At 38.7% G+C, this 17,945-nt stretch overlaps 1 protein-coding gene across 2 annotated transcripts in view; it reads right to left on the bottom strand.

The window, feature by feature from the left end:
* The window catches only part of elovl4a (ELOVL fatty acid elongase 4a), a 46,030-nt gene that overhangs the window by 10,187 nt on the left and 17,898 nt on the right, over positions 1–17,945 (bottom strand). For both annotated transcript variants that reach the window (XM_043686960.1, XM_043686961.1), the window contains exons 3-6: positions 10,743–10,930; positions 9,101–9,181; positions 5,994–6,165; positions 2,427–2,554 (exon numbers count right to left, since the gene is read on the bottom strand). In XM_043686960.1, coding sequence (XP_043542895.1) covers positions 2,427–2,554; positions 5,994–6,165; positions 9,101–9,181; positions 10,743–10,930 — 569 coding nt within the window. The remainder of the gene's footprint in view (positions 1–2,426; positions 2,555–5,993; positions 6,166–9,100; positions 9,182–10,742; positions 10,931–17,945) is intronic.

Here is a 17,945-nt window from a genome sequence, read left to right as displayed (position 1 = left end):
TTTTTTTTGCTAATGAAAGGTACTTTGTACAACAGCAGTAATGAGTGGGGCTGCAAAAGGAATCAGCGATTCTACAACATTGGTTGGAACACGAATGAGAAATTCTGAAAGGGCTGTACAAATGGGAATTCCATTCCGCAGAAGTTTGTGATGCTTGGGTGTTTGCATTTATTCAAAGTTGTGTCTGTTAAATATTTGATAGACAAGTGAGAGAAGGAAAACAGTGCACATACTGTGCTGCTGAGACCACAGCCTGATCAGGCACGATCTTAGTCCCTGGTACAGCAGTGACAAAGTGGCTAATGACCCACTCCTGCTCCTCACTCATGTGTTCCAATGTGCTATTCAGCCCCTGCACAGCAGCAGATGGAGGGCACTTGCTCCAATTACCTGGTCCACAGTAACACAGGATATCATTCAGTCCATCCAGACTGACACTCACGGTTTGCTGTGGGTTGGAATATGTTATTTGGAAATCCAGGCTGAGTTAGAAAGACTCCTCTGGTCTCTTTACAGAGTGTCTCCTCTCTGCAACTTGTGCTTCATTTGTTGGTCATGTTTTAGACCCAGATTCACTGTGAATACAGCTCACAGACATCACCCAGAGATGTCTGTGGGGGGCGTGTCAGCAGAATGCAGGTGAGTGGCATTGGTGGGGGCGGAAGTGGTGGTGACCACGGCAGTAGGGGTGGCGGAAGTCACTGAACATGTGGCATCAATGATGATGTGAGGGGCGGAAGTGATGTCACGTGTGATGCATGAGGAATTGTGAGGGGTGGAAGTGGTTGTGGGAGTGGCCATGATGGGGGTGGAAGTGACATCATCAATCAGCGTGATGGTGGCAGCTGCATCAGCCACATGGCTAATGGCGTTGGAGTAGATTCTGAGGCCAGGGGAATCTTCTGGAATGTTTGAGAAGCACTGGTTATGGAGGTGGGTAGATAAAAGTTTGTTGTACTTACAGTTTTTGATGTTTGAGATGGAATTGAAATACTGTTTGTTGAGAGTATGAATTCTCCTGAGGATGTAGTACAGAATGGGTCCTTTGCAATTCTGAGAGAGTGTGGCCCTCAGCTGAGGCAGGGCTGACTGTAGAGAGGTTAGGTGCCAGCGCATTGCTGCAAGTGTGGAGCGGAGGATCTTGGTGGTGTTTTTGAATCTGTAGTCTGTACTGTTTGTCCTGTTCGGTTCCGAACTCTGCTGGTTTAAAGATGGTCCGGAGTCCATGTGGGATGAGTTGGTTACGGAGGCAGGCACTGAGGAAGCAAATGTCACTGTGGTAGCGAGTTTGTTTCACGACATGGTTGAAGAGCTTCAGGGCAGAGGAAATGACCTGGGAGTTGCAGTGGGAGGGGGACTCCCTGAGATTCTTGTAGAGAGAGGAGGAAAACTTCTTCAAGGCAGGCATCCTTGCAAGAATCAGTTCAGCCAACCATCCATTTTAGCTTAGAAATGCATCCTGTTTTGGCATTTGACACTTCTACACTGCACTGTTTAAAATGGGTTTTTTGTCTTACTGCCTCTCACCTCTAAATTGTAAGCTTCTGAGTTCAAGACCCACTGCAGAGCCTGAACACAAGTGAAATAAACAAGGTTGCCACTCTACTGTAGTAATGAGGAACCTTTGCACTGTTGGAGGTATTGTCTTTCAGAATAGATATTAAACCAAGTCTCCATCTACCTATTTGAGTGAGTGTACAATATTCCAAGCTACTATTCTGAAGAAGAGTATTCATCTCTCCTGTCCTGGTAAACATTCATCCTGCAATCAACAACTTAAGAAACAGAAGTGATAAAGGGCTTTTGTCCTAAACATCAATGTTCCTGCTCCTCAGATGCTGCCTGACCAGCTGTGCTTTTCCAGCACCACTGTAATCTAGACTTTGATTTCCAGCATCTGCAGTCCTCACTTTTGCCTAACTTAAGAAACAGCAGACCTGGTCATTAATATATTGCTGTTTGTGGAAGTTTGCCAAGTGCAAATTAGCTGCTGTGTTTCCTATATTACAATGGTGACGTCATATGTACTTTATTGGCTAGAAAGCACTTTGAGACATTGTGGTCCTGAAAAGGACTCTATAAATCCAAGTCTTTCTTCTCTATCTTTTTTTCAATTACAGGTTGACACAATATTGTTAGTGACTTTTTTCCACTGAGGAAAGAGTGGTATGACTGAATGGTTGAGATATATTTTTGGACCTATGTAACTGCAAGATTGAGGTCAGTTCAATTTAGCATTGTAAAGATCTTATGTCAATCAGCCAAACAGTAGAAGGCAACTAAATTAATATGCCTGGGTTGCATCTGAATCAAGTTGTAGAGAAGAATGTGCAAATACTCTCTAATCACAACATCGAGAACTCTCTAATGCACTCTTAATTTTTCTGTTGAAATTGAACTCAAATAGTTTCAAAACTTCAATTTACCAGTTGCAGGATGGTCAAATATCGTTTCCACCAGAGATATTTTTGAAACTGTGGGCCACAAGCTGCTAATCCATAGTATAGATACATAACAATATGGATAACGGCATTCATATGTGCTCCAAAAAAAGCTGGAATTGCAAAAAAAAAAAGGTGTTATTGACCTCACTGAAATACATTCTTCAAATTTAGTCACTGACAATGTTAATAATTTGTGAAAAATCTAGATCACATATTTGGCTTTTTACAATAGATATTACTACAAAGCAATCCCACTTGCCAAAGGTTGACTCACGCTGATTCATAGCCCATAACTGCTTCAGTTAGGGATATTTTCTTCTTTGACACTTTGTAATAATGATTCTCTACAATACATTCTTCCCAGTGTCCACAGTTGTTTAATACATTATCTATAACTATGAAGGTGAGTAGTGGACAGAATGCTGAATAGTCTCAAGGAAACAAATAAAAACTTGGGACTTCAATAAAATTAGATTTGAAAGGCACAATTTTAAAAAATCTTTTCAGAACTACCAAAGCTAAATGACCCCATCTTAAATGCTAAACTTCATTACAAGATAGACTTCAGTGTCACCTATCTTTTGCATGACCTTTGCCATTTTTGAATTAGTTCAGTTTTTCTTTATAAATGAATAAGGGAAAGAAACAACTATTGAAAATTCTGCTTAGAGAGAATGCCTATTTGCTTGGACAATTTAAAACTGAGATTACTTTTTATAACCTCACAGTAGACATAGCAATCCTACACACAATGTTCTGAACTCTTAAAAGATTCGCTATTTGCTTCCAACACAAAGGCTTGATTTTCACCCAGAATTATGAGCATGTACAGGCTGAGAAAAGCAATAAAATCCTCTCACCTCTATGGGAAATAGCAACTGGCTGGTTGGTGGAAAAGAGAATACGAGGCACCCAGAAGTTGTTAGGGGAAGACTAACAGAACAGCTGCCGGTACTCAGTCAAGTCATAATGAGAAATGTTGAGAGTCTCAGAATGCAAAAGTGGGGAACGTTCCTCTAGTATCTCAAGGTGAATCTAACTCGACTGTAATTTCAGTTCTCTTCCTTATAGTTACACTGAAAACTAACACTATATACTTCCTTGCAATTATGACAATGCTGCTCCTTTGGCAAGGTAATGTTGTCTTTGTTCTTTTTTTCCAGAGATGTTGTTAAGGCAGAGGTTCCAATATGTCTGGAATATATACTTGAAAAAGCTTTAAGTGTTTTTTTTTTAAAAAAGCTTGTACAATGAAACGGCCAGTTCTCCCAGTTCAGGGTTTTTTTCGTTTGATTTGGTTTGGTTTTAGCAAGCGATCTGTTTGAAGTTGCTGGTCAAGTTTCGCTGGAAACAGCTCCATGCTCACCCCCCCCCCCCACCCTCCCTCCCTCTCTCTCCTGTAAAAACTTGTGTTTGATTTCACCTTTTGTTTTGCCAAGGGGATGTTTTAGGGATGTTGCAAGTACTTGGAACAGCATCTTAAGTTGAGATAGAGTTGACTGAGTTTTCAGATAGGTTAAATTATTCTAATCGTGGGTCGCTTTTGTTCATGTTTCATTCAGTAGTCTATAAATAAATAGTTTTGTTTAAAACGAAGTAGTTGGGCCAGCTGCATCACTCCTGGAAAATCCACTTACACCTGCTTAAAGCAACTAGAAAAGTTAACGTCTGGGCGACCTTCCTGAAATGTTTTGAGGTCTGGCCTGGTCCATAACACAATTCAACAAGTCCCATCTATCTAGAAGTCTATTGTGTGCTTTTTCATGCATCATAACCTTGTTTTGATAGATGACAAATGTTGTTTATAGAGCAGCTTGCAATCCAAGCCACATTAATTCATGCACATTAATTCTATCAAAATATTACATTACGAGGATGATAAAATTTAAATTACCTTAATTCTCCTGGGGATTTCCCCTCAAGGCTAACAAGACCAATTGGCAAGCATGAACAATGACATATTGCAACATTGTGAATTCTATTTAAAGGCTCCAAATGAATGATATCCTCATAGGATTAACAATTGCTCCCCAACTGTCCAACTGTAAGAACAGTTATATGCATAGTTCAACTTTGAAATGAAGAAGTTGTTACTTCTAAATCACTGACTTCCTATTCTTCCACATGCTGGTTTCATTGAGTTCCTCGCAGGTAGCAATCTTTTGAAATTACTGAACTGTCTAGAACTTTCAATTTTATGTTGTAGTATCAATATTGGAAGTATCTGCAATTGTGCTGAAATATAAATGAATTTTTAAATAGAAAAACATAACTACTCTAAACAACTTCTCTGGACCTGGAACATTAAACTTTATATTTGTATATGCCAAATAATGTGCTAAACCTCTATAAAATTTTAAATAAACGTTTTGAAAGAATTCATTACATTTGATTATATATCGAACTAGGTGCCAATCTTTATTTCCCCTCTCTCTGCTTGATGTGCTGTCTATGGAAGCTCTTTGGTGCGACTGGCTGCTTACCCTCTTTGGTGACATCATGGTTGCTTAACATTTGAAGGTCCTTTGAATTAGTGCCTAATTCAAACTAACATTAGGAAAAAGAAAATCCATGCAATAACAATTCCTGGACCTCTGTATGCAGCTTTCTTCGCGGTCATCAGAGAGCACCATTGTTTTACTAGCAACTGTGAAAATTGACTTTCTTTTCTTCCATCGACAATTTAGAATCAAATAAACTAAGTACAGAATTTTGGGCAAAGTAACCACATATCCAGAAATCTATGTAAAGATTTTCTCATGTTCTAAGTAACCTCTTATGATAAGAGCTGAGAACACCAACCAATTAAAAGATATAAGAATACCTTAACATTTTGGTGCTTACTCTCATGAGACCAAATTCCATCGACAACTATAAATGAAAAATTTATTTTACAAAAGTAGTTTCTGGATAAAAACCCAAAGAACTGCAGATACTTGAAATCAGAAGCAAAAAAAAAATTGCTGGGAAAACTCAGCAGGTCTGGCAGTACCTGAGAAAGCAGAGTTAATGCTCTTCTGTTCTGAACAATGGTCACTGGATCCAAAACATTAACTCTATTTTCTTTCCAGACATGCTGCCAGATCTGTTGAGTTTTCACAGCATCATCTCTTTTTGTTTTTGATGCAGTACAGTCGGCCTGCTAAAACACGTGTTTCCTAAATACCAATTCGCTATAACACAACTGATGAATTGAGGACACTGTTTCTAAAGCGTAAAGTTTTAAAGCATGTATTGGTTATAATATGATTCCGGCCCCATTAGTTTAAATGGTGCTGCGATTAAATTATTTTCTTATAGCACAGGATTGCACAAGAATGGACCTACCATGTTACAGCAGAACTGACTGTACCTTATGGTTTCCTCTCATTGCTATTTTATCATGTTTCTAATTTACTTTAGCAGGATCAGAATAGACATGATTCACACCACCACAGACTACATTCTTCCTCAGCAAAACTTCGCATTTTATAACAATGATGATACATATTTAGATCCCTGTTAATCAGGTGTCTAACATTTTGTAGGCAATTCTCTTTTTGTACTCACATTGCCCTCCTGCTACCCATTTGATTCCGATCCACCAGAGAGTAAACATTGTGAAGTGATGATATACGTGCAGAAAGCTGACCTGGTTAAATTTCTTCCTCAATATAAAAAATACAGTGTCCAAGTATTCAATCCCTTTTGAAACATAATACCACCACAAGGCTGACGCTATCTGTGATAACAAAAAAAAATGCATAAGACAAGAATTACTTCATCAGTTATATAAAAGATTAACTTTCAAAACATGCACATTTCATGACTGATATTTTTGCAATGTACAGAGGAACCTCGATTATCTGAATATCAATTATTCGAATTTCGGGTAATCCGAAGATCTCAAGATCTCGCCAAAACGTTACATCAAAGAGGTACGTGTATTCGATTTTCCTGTACTGAGGAACACGTGAAAACGCTGGCAAAAACAAAGAAACACAAGCACCTCAAGCATCAGCGACTGGATATTGTTTCGGTAAGGGTTAGTTACACAGATCTTTGCAAAGCTAGATGTTTTACATTATTCCCATCACTTTATTGGGCCATTCGTGAAAAAAATGGCTTAGAAAGTTAACACATGCACAAGGCGGCGCTTCTGTCTTTCTATTGTGACACTGAGTTCCTGGAAACTGACAAATGTTCTTGCGATCATAGAAGCTGTTCAGGACCTTGATTAATGCTGAGATTTCATATACAGTATTTATGTGATAGTAAAGGTTTAGTTTAACCGGTAATTTGCAGAATGCAAAGAGTAGTTTGTTTTAATAGCAGACTCATTAAAATTATTGATTTAGACAAATTCTCTGGTAGAACACAGCATTAGATCAGTATGGCTTCCCTTGTTTAAGGTAAAATTATCCGAATAATCAATTATCTGAACGAAATAGTGTCCGCCCATCTCATTCAGATAATTGAGGTTCCTCTGTAAAACAAAAATTGCAAATGCTGAGAATCTGAAGAAAATATTAGCAATACTCAAAACTAGTTGAAGTACTTGTCTCCTTCAGATCAATGAGTGAGACTCCATAAAAGCTGCTACCATTTGAAATGATATGAAACTATTCTATTATTGGAAATAACAGTTCACTAACATTCTTCACTGTTCTTACCTGGTCTGTAACGCTAGTTTCACACAAAGTGGTTGACATCCTTTAAAATGTTCCAGCAAGAAATCCAATAAACACATTCTAAGGGAACTAATGACGGGGAATAAATGCTGTTTTTTTCCAGCAGCACCCATATACCAATAATTATATATTTAAAGAATGATGCATCGTTCCATTACTACAAATTGTTGCATATAAACATTTTTAAAACAAAAATAATGGAAAGGAGGAAAGAACAGTAAGGTGGAAAGACAACATAAACGAGAGAAAATAGCATTAACTTTTGGTGTCAGAGTCACAAATCTGAAAGTTCTGCTCCCAAATCTAGTCCCCATTATCTTCACAGTTTGGTGAGGGGAGAACAGAGATGGCTTGCTACTGGGGCTATACAAAATATGACTGGTAGAAGGGTTAAACTTACCAGAGTGTCTTGGAGAGACACAGCACCCTTTCAGTAACTATTCATGGACGTCAAGTGCCATTTGTGAAAAATCAAGATCCCTCTGTGATTGGTAGCAGTAGATACAGAAGTATTCAAAAAGTGGATAAACACATTAAAATGGCCAAGCCAATTGGAATCACTAGAAAGAGCTGTACAGCTATTCAAGTTTCCTGCCTTTTTAAATACTTGAAAACAAACTGAAAGTAATTTACAGAAATTCAGTTTGGTATTTACCTTTGTGGTGGCACGGTGGCCCAGTGGTTAGCAATGCTGCCTCACAGCACCAGGGTCCCAGGTTTGATTCCAGGGGAATCGAGCAACTGTCTGTGTGGAGTTTGCACATTCTCCCAGTGTCTGCATGGGTTTTCTCCAGGTGCTCCGGTTTCCTCCCACAGTCCAAAAATGCGCAAGTTAGGTGAATTGGCCATGTTAAATTGCCCATAGTGTTAGGTGCATTAGTCGAGGGAAATAGGTCTGGGTGGGTTGCTCTTCGGAGGGTCGGTGTGGACTTGTTGGGCCAAAGAGCCTGTTTCCACACTGTAGGGATTCTAATTCTAAAATAAGCCTGAAGGTTATCTGCTGCAATACGAGATCACAATCAATCATCAATAAGATGCCTGTCAGTTCAGTTTGATTGACAGCTCCAAGTGTCTATAAAGTCTCTGAAGTGGGACTATGCCATTCTCATTAGAGATTATAAGAAAATAAATGGGTCTTTATCAATAAGGTTTAAACAAAATGAAAATCAAGCATCGAACACTCAAGCATTTTATTTACTCAGCACGGGCTCTGAGTTCTGCCCATGGGGAAACTGACAGTTACCATGTAGGTTGTACGGGCAAAGAATGGTGAATGGAGGGGGGAGAATGTGCTGTCACCAAGTTGGGGTCTTTTATAGCTCCTGCACCAAGAAATGAATTGGGGGAATGAAGTGGCATGGGAAGAGTTTTAGCGGGTGGGGAGGGAAAGGTATGAGAAGATGAGAGTAGAGGGCTGTATTTTATTTTATCTCCCAAAACTTCAACAAGAGCCAAATCACTAAGGCTAACCTTCTTTCCAGACGAACTCTGTACCCAACAGCCCAAACATCTGCTGGAGCAGCATTCAAGGAACGAAATTCAAACTTTTCCCTAAGTCAGGCTTGTACAGCCCATCATGGGAGTGAAAATTCAGGCCAAATTTAAGCTATGCTATGTAATACATCTTTCCTATAAGCAAAAATTATTTCCAATTAAGCACTGTAAGCTGACCTATCTTGACACATTTCCATCAATATAATTTGAACACTGTGCACGGAGATAAAAGAAGTGATACATCATTTGATGCATAACAGTGCAGGAAAGCAAAATTACATGGGTCAAGTGCCTGACATCATGGATATCAAAAGTATCTGAAAAGACTTGTGTGTTTTGCCCTTATGAATACACCTTACTCCTTGCGGGATATGCCAGGATGCAAAAGTACATTTATCTTCAATGCCAGCTAGAAAACAAGAAGGTTCATGTCCATCACTTACCTATTACGTGTTAGTTCTCATGAATTGCATAAATAATGAAAGTACCTACCCGTACTTCATTGACATCATCTGTGTAGTTGACAGTCTGGCAAATATAACTGTATCCTGCTGCTCTTGCAGCAAAGAAGAGCTGTAAGGAACAATAAATCAACAGTGTCAATAGTGATGAATAACAAGGAAAGACTGCTAAATATTTTACATCTGTGCCTGAAAATGTACAAAAATGCCCATTTTAAGGAAGAGAAAAAAGGTCTTGATTAAAAATGCATTTAAGGTATTGGTTAGTGTTTCTGTTACAAGGCTGATTATCAGCTTTTCACATGTAATTAATCAGCAATTAATAGAGGTATCTTAAGAGCACTAAATTTTGCTATAAGCAATCATTTTACATTTTCTACACTACAGCTTTGATTATAGTTCAAAAGTATTCACTGCCTGATTAAGCATTTTAGAAGGTCCCAGGATTATGAAAATAAATTAATGAAATTTCCTTATTTCTATAATTTACAGACAAATTTATACATTTTCTCATTCATTCCCAAACGTACAGAAGTCATTATTTGGCGATTTCAGTAGTCTGAAGCCTATTTCATGTCAGTGATCATTTGTTTGCCCATATTGGCATCCCAGGTTTTGAATTTGAGGCCAATGTAGTACCTTTTGGCTAAGTGGTTTGACAACAGTCTGGTCAGTATACGGAGTCCTCTTTATAATGCCCACAATTACACAATTGGAGAAATGAAAAAAAGGGAACGAATGGGAAGGGAAGAATTTTCACTTAGATAGTTTCACAACCTCAGGAAATGCCAAAGTGCACCACATTGAATAATGCATTTTTTAAGTGCAGTCACAACTGCACTTGAATGAAATGGCAATGAGGTAAATTATTGACCAGACAACACAACTGCTGCTAAATTCAGCCTCAGGTGTCAGGAAGAATGGTGCGATTTAAAACAAGAAAATTGTGAGATTCTTTATTTTCTTTTCTCTTTTTCATTTAAGAACCAAGTAAAGGATAAGGGTAGCTAAGTCACCTACTTGTCAATTTATGCTGTAGTGCTCACCTACTTTTCAGGAGCTTGCAATGAATTTATCCTTCCAATCTCTTCAACTTTCACTTAGCATCTCTGCATGATAGTGTGGCCAAGACTGATGATTTCTACTTTTAGATCTAAATGGAATATTCTCTAAATTCAACAGATTGAACCAGCTCCTTGTCTTTTACAATAAAAAACTAAAAGGTGACCTAGTAGAGGTGTTTAAAATTATGAAGAGGTTCAGTGTAAAAGTAAATGTAACAAATGTTACCATGGTGGCACAGTGCAAAATATTGGGCCATAATTATCAGAATCACCAACTAAAGAATTTAGGAGAAAATCCTTTACCCAGAGGATGGTTAGCTAGGAGTAATTTAGGCTAATAGTGTAGATGCAATTAAGGGGAATCTAGAAAAACATGACAAAGGAAATACAAGGAGGATATGTTTACAGGATGGGAAGAAGATTGGAGAAGATAGTGTGATGCATAAACACCAACAACTAACATTGGTCAGAGTGTTTTGTTATGGTTTGGTAAATGTTACATAATGTTTTCTTTAAAATCTCAACACACACAAATGAAAATAGCATACCTCCAAGGACCCAGTAGAAAGAGCCAAATGAAGCAGAATATTTAGGTCTGATAAGACTAACCTCTTTAAAGATGTAGAAATTTAGTATCACCATTCCAAAGTTGTAGAAAATAAGCAGTGAGCGTAGCTGAAAAGGCTCCCTGTTCTTCATCCATTTTGGACCCAGCCAAACAAAGAGAAGGTAAAGACTGCTCACTGCCAATGTCGGCAGGGGTGACTGCATCAAAGTCCAGTTTTCCACTCGCTTGTCTGTTAAAATAATGGACAAGTTATAAATGTGCTTTTATGATTTAAAAAGATAGCTGCATGAATAAACAATTTTTAATTCAAGCTGCTATAATAGTACTACATTATATTGCTATTATATTTAATTCCTTGAACAGGTGCATGCATGTCAATGTTAAGTAGATTGTATATCCCAGCAAACAGGCTGAAATGGAAGTAGAGTCTTCTTTGGTAGAAGGATCTCCAAAGCAAACTCCTGAAGAAGAATTCAGCATGACCAAAGCATCTTCTGGGCTGCATGTAGTCAGAATAATATTTAGTTCATCTGACAATTATGCCATCTCAGAACTGCTATATTGCTAATTATCGTTCCCAAACTGTTGAAATGACTGTCATTCCCCACATATCCACACTTGGCGTTTGATCATAAACAATTGTTTTCAAAAAGTCTAACTGATAATATTCAATCTCCAAATACCCATTGTGACAGGGCTGTGCATTTTAGGTGATAAATGGGGCAAGAGATCTCACTTGGGCTTGAAATAGCTTTTCATTTGTCTTAGGAGAATACTGATTTGGCTGCAGCATAGAATTTTCTGTTACATATTCTTACCGATTGTGGAGAAGTAGCATTATGAAAGCATGACTGAATCTTATCAACAGGAAGTAGGCATCCCAAAGAGGAAACTGAAGGTTTCTAATATTTTATATTAATCACAAACTAGTGTCTACATAAACGGTAAATGCAAAGCTATCCATGAACAAATGTCAAGATATCAAATTAAACCAACAAAGTTGTCATGTTTTTGTCCATTTCATGTTTACATTTACACAAGTATGCACCACTCTCTCAAAAACTAGCTCAGCCAACTCTGGTCCAGTTCTTTTCATAGTCAGTCCTCCAGCTGTCACACCCTAACTAATGCTCATAGTCCCCCATGCCCTCTCATCTAACATCCTCTAACTGCAAAACTGGTGAACCACATAATAATATGGACAATTCATTAAATTAAAACCATTCTACGTTCCTTTTGAAAAAGGCTTACTTTCATATATTATAATAAACTGCCAATGCAAAGAGCCAGAGAAAGTCCAATTGAAAAAAACCTTTTATCCAGTTAACACCATATAATCTTGTCCTTAGAATGAAGCCCATTCCACCTTCTTACCTGGATGCAGGACAGCGAAAGTAACCCTAACATTCGCCATTGCTAAAATATCAATGAAGGAAAATATGACTACAGTTCCCCACTTCCATCTCTGGAAGATATAAGTCACAACAATCAATTGACAATTCTGTTCCTCAATTATATTGTTCTTCTGCCCATAATGTTATCATTTAAAACTAGATAGTTAAGGACAGCAAAATCTAGCCTGATCCAGACAGTAAGAGTAGTATTGTCAATCTGTGATATTTATTTTTCAAAGAAAAGCACCATATATTTCCAAAAACACAAGTCAGTATTTGCTGGCTTTACATATAGTGGCTTGATGTGCAAAAGTAAGGAAGAAAAAACCTTTACAAGTCATTTTTAGGCATTGTCTACAATTGTACACAGCACACCAGTGTCTTGTGATGGTAGACATAGGATTTAGAACAGGGTTTTCCCAAAGTAGAGTCACAACTCTAGAGGTAACAATGGTCAATCTTCCTTCACCTCCTCTTGTAGGTCTTCTCTGCCTTCTTCATGCAACAAAACATCACAACAATTTCAAGCCACAAAAAGGGGTTACAACAGGACAATAGTTTGGGAAACACTGATTTAGAAAGTGGATAACTATGTATTTTCTTCATCTGCACCTTCTCTGGTCATTTTGGTCATCTTGCTCTCAGACTCACATTTTACTCAATTTGTTTCACCTTACAATTATGGCATTCACTTTGAAAAGCATTCTCAAAGTGTGCTTTTCAGCTCCATTTTTAGCCACTTCCTCCAAACTCCCTACTATGCATGATTCTGAGTCCCACTTATGAAGATTGAAATAGAAGGTTCTAAGAGGACTTGACAAGATAGATATGGAAAGGTTGTTTCCCTGCATAGGTGACTCGAGGACCAAAGGACATAATCTCACAATAAGGGGTGATCTTCTTTAGGGCACAGATGATCTTCTCAGAGGAAGTCAATCTGTGACATGCTTTACCACAGAGGGCTTTAGAGGCTGGATTGTTCAGCATCATCAAAGCCGACAGATATTTAATCAGGAAGGGAATCAAGGGGTATGGGGAAAAGGCAGGAAAGTGGAGTGGAGGATTATCAGATCAGCCTTGATCTAATTGAATGGCAGAGCGGAATCTATAGGCTGAATGGCCTACTTCAACTTCTAAATCTTATGGTCTTAATTACTGCTGGTTTCAAACCTTGGAATTGCATGGCTTTCAATTTCATCCATTTATCAAAAAAAAAGTACTGGTTCCTACCAAAATCTTAACACATTCCAACAACCTTAATGAGTCAGAATAGCACTCAAATGCAAGAGATCATTCTAGAAAATAAGTCAGCAGACTCACAACTAATTTTAAACATCCACTCCTGCTACCAGAGTGTGGAAGTGTTCAGCAGGACAGAAATGTTTTCCAAAGGGTGACAGGAACGTTTTGTTCACACTCTTCAGCACTTCCCACCAGCAAGGTTAAATATTTAGACAAATGTGGACATAATGAAAACAAAAGCCAGAGCCCAATTTTTCTAAACATTTAGCAATTGAGGCATTTTTCAAATTGTTTCACTTCAGAAACTTGAACTATTAAAAAAAACACATCCATTAGACAAATCATTCATATAACCTTTGCAGAGAGTGTGTTACTGGAAAAGTACAGCAGATCAGGCAGCATCCAAGGAGTAGGAGAAAGACGTTTTGTGCATAAGCCCTTCATCAGGAACCACACTTTTCCAGTACCACACTTTCAACTCTGATCTCCAGCATCTGCAGTCCTCACTTTCTACTATATATAACCTTTGGTTTGGGTTATAGGTTCTGCAAGAGCCACTCAGCACCTGACTTCATTACAGCCTTGGTTCAAACATGGATAAAACAGCTGAATTTCAGAAGTGAAGTGAGAGTTACAGCCCTTTACATCAAGGCCATATTTGACAGAGTGGCATCAAAGAGCCCTATCAAACCTGGAATCAATGGTATTGGGGGCAAATGCTCCACTGGTTAGAATCATACCTGGCACAAAGGAAGATGGTTGTGGTTGTTTGAGGTCAGTCACCTCAGCTCCAGGTGTTTCTCAGGGTACTGGTATTACCAATATCAACATCCTTGGGATTACCATTGACCTGAAACTCAATTGGACTCACCACATAAACACAGTAGCTACTAGAAAAGGTCAAAGGCTAGAAATAGTGCCCACCATATACATGGAAAGAGAGTGATGGAATATTCCCCACTTGCCTGGATGCGTGCGGCTCCAAGAACACTCAAGAAGCTTGATACCATCCAGAACAAAGCAGTCCGCTTGATTGGCATCACATCCAAAAGCACCCACTTCCTGCATCACTGACACTCAGGAGCAGGAGCATGTACTCTCTACAAGATGCAATGCAGAATTTCACCGAAAGGTCCTTAGACAGCATCTTCTGAACCCACAATAACTGGCATCTAGAAGGACATGAGCAGCAGATACATGGGAACACTGCTGCCTGCAATATCTCTCCAAGCCACTCAACATCCTGACTTGGAAATATATCACCTTTCCTTCACTGTTGCCGGGTCAAAATCCTGGAATTCCCTCCCTAAGGGTCAACCTACAGCTCATGGGCAGTAGTCGTTCAAGGTGGCAGCTTAGCACCACTGTCTGAAGGGCAATTAGGAACAAACAATAAATGCTGACCATCCAGAGATGCCCACATCCCACAAAAGAATTTTTTAAAAATCTGCTGTGGATCTTAATTAGCATTGTGAATTAACAATCAGAAGTAGACTTGTTGGAGGTTAAGATTAAGTTGTTTCACAGTCAACAAATTGATGTATTTAAATTAATGTACTCAGATCTTGTTAATGTGTCATTTTGGATGACGCGACAACAAACAACTACATGATTAACGTAATTCAGTTGCCAGACTTAGTGCTGAATGAAACTATAAAACTAATTCATTTGGGATAATATCAGTTAGCTTTCATAAGTTTAATCCAAGCCAAGAGTTACAGAGTACACATTTCTTTTTCCTCCTGCAGCAACGACAATTATAGGCAACGTATGGAAATTTGCAGCATGTCAATTGGTTGCGTGTAACTTTGAAATTTGCTTTCCACAATTAAACAGTAATTTGCACTGGTATATCTTAAGGAAAAGATATTATTTCATTGGACCCAGTTCAGAGAATGTTCAATAGGCTGATCTCAGTATCAGCAAAGGCTAAACAAGTTGGGACTCTACTCACTGGAGTTTAGAAGAACGAGAGGTGATCTAATTGAAATATATAGGATTCTTAAGGAGCTTCACAGGTTAAATGCTGAGAGAGTTGAATGTCGTAAGATATGCTATGCAATTTACAGGAAACAGAGATAGAAATGTTCTTGATTAATAAGGGGATCAAGGAAATAGGGGGAAGGCAGGAGAATGGGCTTGAAAAACACATCAGCGATGATCAAATGGCAGAGCAGACTGAAATGTCCGAATGGCATAATTCTGCTCTAATAGGAGCAGAATCAAACAACTCAACACTAAGCCACAAAATGAGATATCATGAAAAAAAAGACCAAATACTGGCTAAAATTTTTTTAAACAATTCTTTGCAAAGGATGAGAGGTACAGAGGCAAGGGGGTTAAGACAGGCAGTTCAGAGTTTGGGGATAGGCAGCTGAAAGTATTACCATAAATGATGTTGCAATTAGACAGTAAATACACAACAGGTTAAAAGTGAAGAAATATTAGAGCTTTGCAAGGCACTTTTAGGTTGGAACAGGCTATAGAAGAAGGGAGCGATAAAGCCAAGGAATGATTTGAAAACAAGAATGGGAATTTTAAAATTGATGGGTTTCCACACTGGGAGCTAATGGTGGTCAGTCAGCACAGAGATGTGTGCAAACTGGGCTTGGTAGGAGTTAGGATATGGGTTGAATTCTAGATGACTTCAAGGTTATGGACAATTGCAGTCAAGATATGTTATGGAGCTGGAAATAGATAATTTTGGTGATAGCATCAATATATGGTTGGAAGCTTATTTCGGACTGAAATACAAAACCAAGAACATATGATTCATCCTCAGACAAAGATGGTGGAAAGGGAGCTAAGTTTGAGGCATGGGCCAAAGTCAATGACTTCAGTCTTGTTAAAATTTAGCTTGAAGAAATTCCTGCTCATCAGTACTGGATGTTAATGAGGTAGAAGAACAATTCAGAAAGTTTATGGAGGAGCTGAAAAGGTAAAATAGGGCACCATCAGAATATGTTCAGCATGCCCTCAGATAATGCCAGTAACAACTTTTGGTGAAGCACCTTTCATTTTAAAATCATCCCATCCTATTTCCCCTTGTTTTTCTTTTGTGGGATGTGCGGGCAAACACTTACCTACATAATAAGCACGTTCTCCTTAACTGATTGTAAAGCACATCAGCACATCCTGCAGATACATCTTAAAAATATGATAAACATTAAGATTTCTACATCAGATGACATTAAAGTGTGAGGAATGAATTACAGACCATAAGATATAGGAGCATAATTTGGCCAGTCGGCCCATTGAGTCTGTTCCGCCATTCAATCATGGCTGATATGTTTCTCAATTCCAGTCTCCTACCTTCTCCCTATAACCCTTGATCCCCTTACCAATCAGAACCTATTTATCTGTCTCAAATACACTCGATGCTTGGCCTTGGTAATAAGTTCTACAGATTATCCATCCTCTAGGTGGAGAAATTCCTCTACATCTCAGTTCTAAAGGGTTGCCCCTTCAATCTGAGACTGTGCCCTCAGATCCTAGTTTCTCCTACTGGAGACATATTCTCCATGTCCACCGCATCCAGGTCTCTCAGTGTTCTGTAAGTTTCAATGAGATCCTTCCTCATCCTTCTTAATTCCATCGAGTACAGATCCAGAGTCCTCAACAGCTCCTCATATGACAAGCTCAAGACAAGACAATGCAAGACAAAAAGGCACATGTTTTACTGAATTTCATTTTGACCAATCATTTTCTCCCTGGGCCTCTAACAATGAATTCTAAGATTCAAGGTTATCAGAATAATATGATGCAACATTAATGAATAGGTATTGCATGAACTGATGAGACACATACATGTAACTGACAGAGAAATTGAATATTATGACTGAGGTCAGGTGGGAATTTGGGGGGGTAAGGTTGGCAAATGGGAGAGAAGGGGAACAGAAGTTGAATGGTTTGTAATTCATGAAAATTTGATTGTGAAAACTAGCTCTCAAGAGTGACTAATAGCAACAAAAAAATAGGTACGGTCATAAAATTTACAGCTGGAACTGTAAGCATTTTGATCGCAGGGATGATGGGCTAAAAAACATACAATGAATAGTGTGTGAAATCTTGGTGGTATCTTGAAAGGTGAAGCATGCTGAAGCCTAATGGCATATAGATAGGATTTAAATCTGATAGTGTTAGATTTTGAGCCCAACACTATTTTATAATGGCCTAGACCATAAGCCCTATCATCAAAATGAGTCTATCCTCAAATGCAACGAATCCTGAACAATATCCAGGCTTGATCTAAAAAGAGACAAATAACCTTCATGCCACACAAGTGCCAGATAACAAGAACCCTGACCTTAAATTTACCTGGACCATCTCTGACACCTCCCTCCCCTTCCTGGAAAAACCTCTCCATCTCCATGAATGACGACCGACTTGACAGTGACATTTTTTACAAATCCACCGACTCCCACAGCTACCTGGATTACACCTCTTGCAAAAAATGCCATCCTGTATTCCCAATTCCTCCGCCTCCGCCGTATCTGCTCCCAGGAGGACCAGTTCCACCACAGAACACACCAGATGGCCTCCTTCTTTAGAGATCGCAATTTCCCTTCCCACGTGGTTAAAGATGCCCTCCAACGCATCTCATCCACA

The sequence above is a fragment of the Chiloscyllium plagiosum genome, chromosome 3 (genome assembly GCF_004010195.1).
Source record: "Chiloscyllium plagiosum isolate BGI_BamShark_2017 chromosome 3, ASM401019v2, whole genome shotgun sequence".
In the NCBI taxonomy this organism is placed as follows: Eukaryota; Metazoa; Chordata; class Chondrichthyes; order Orectolobiformes; family Hemiscylliidae; genus Chiloscyllium; species Chiloscyllium plagiosum.
This window is presented reverse-complemented; position numbering and strand designations above follow the sequence as displayed.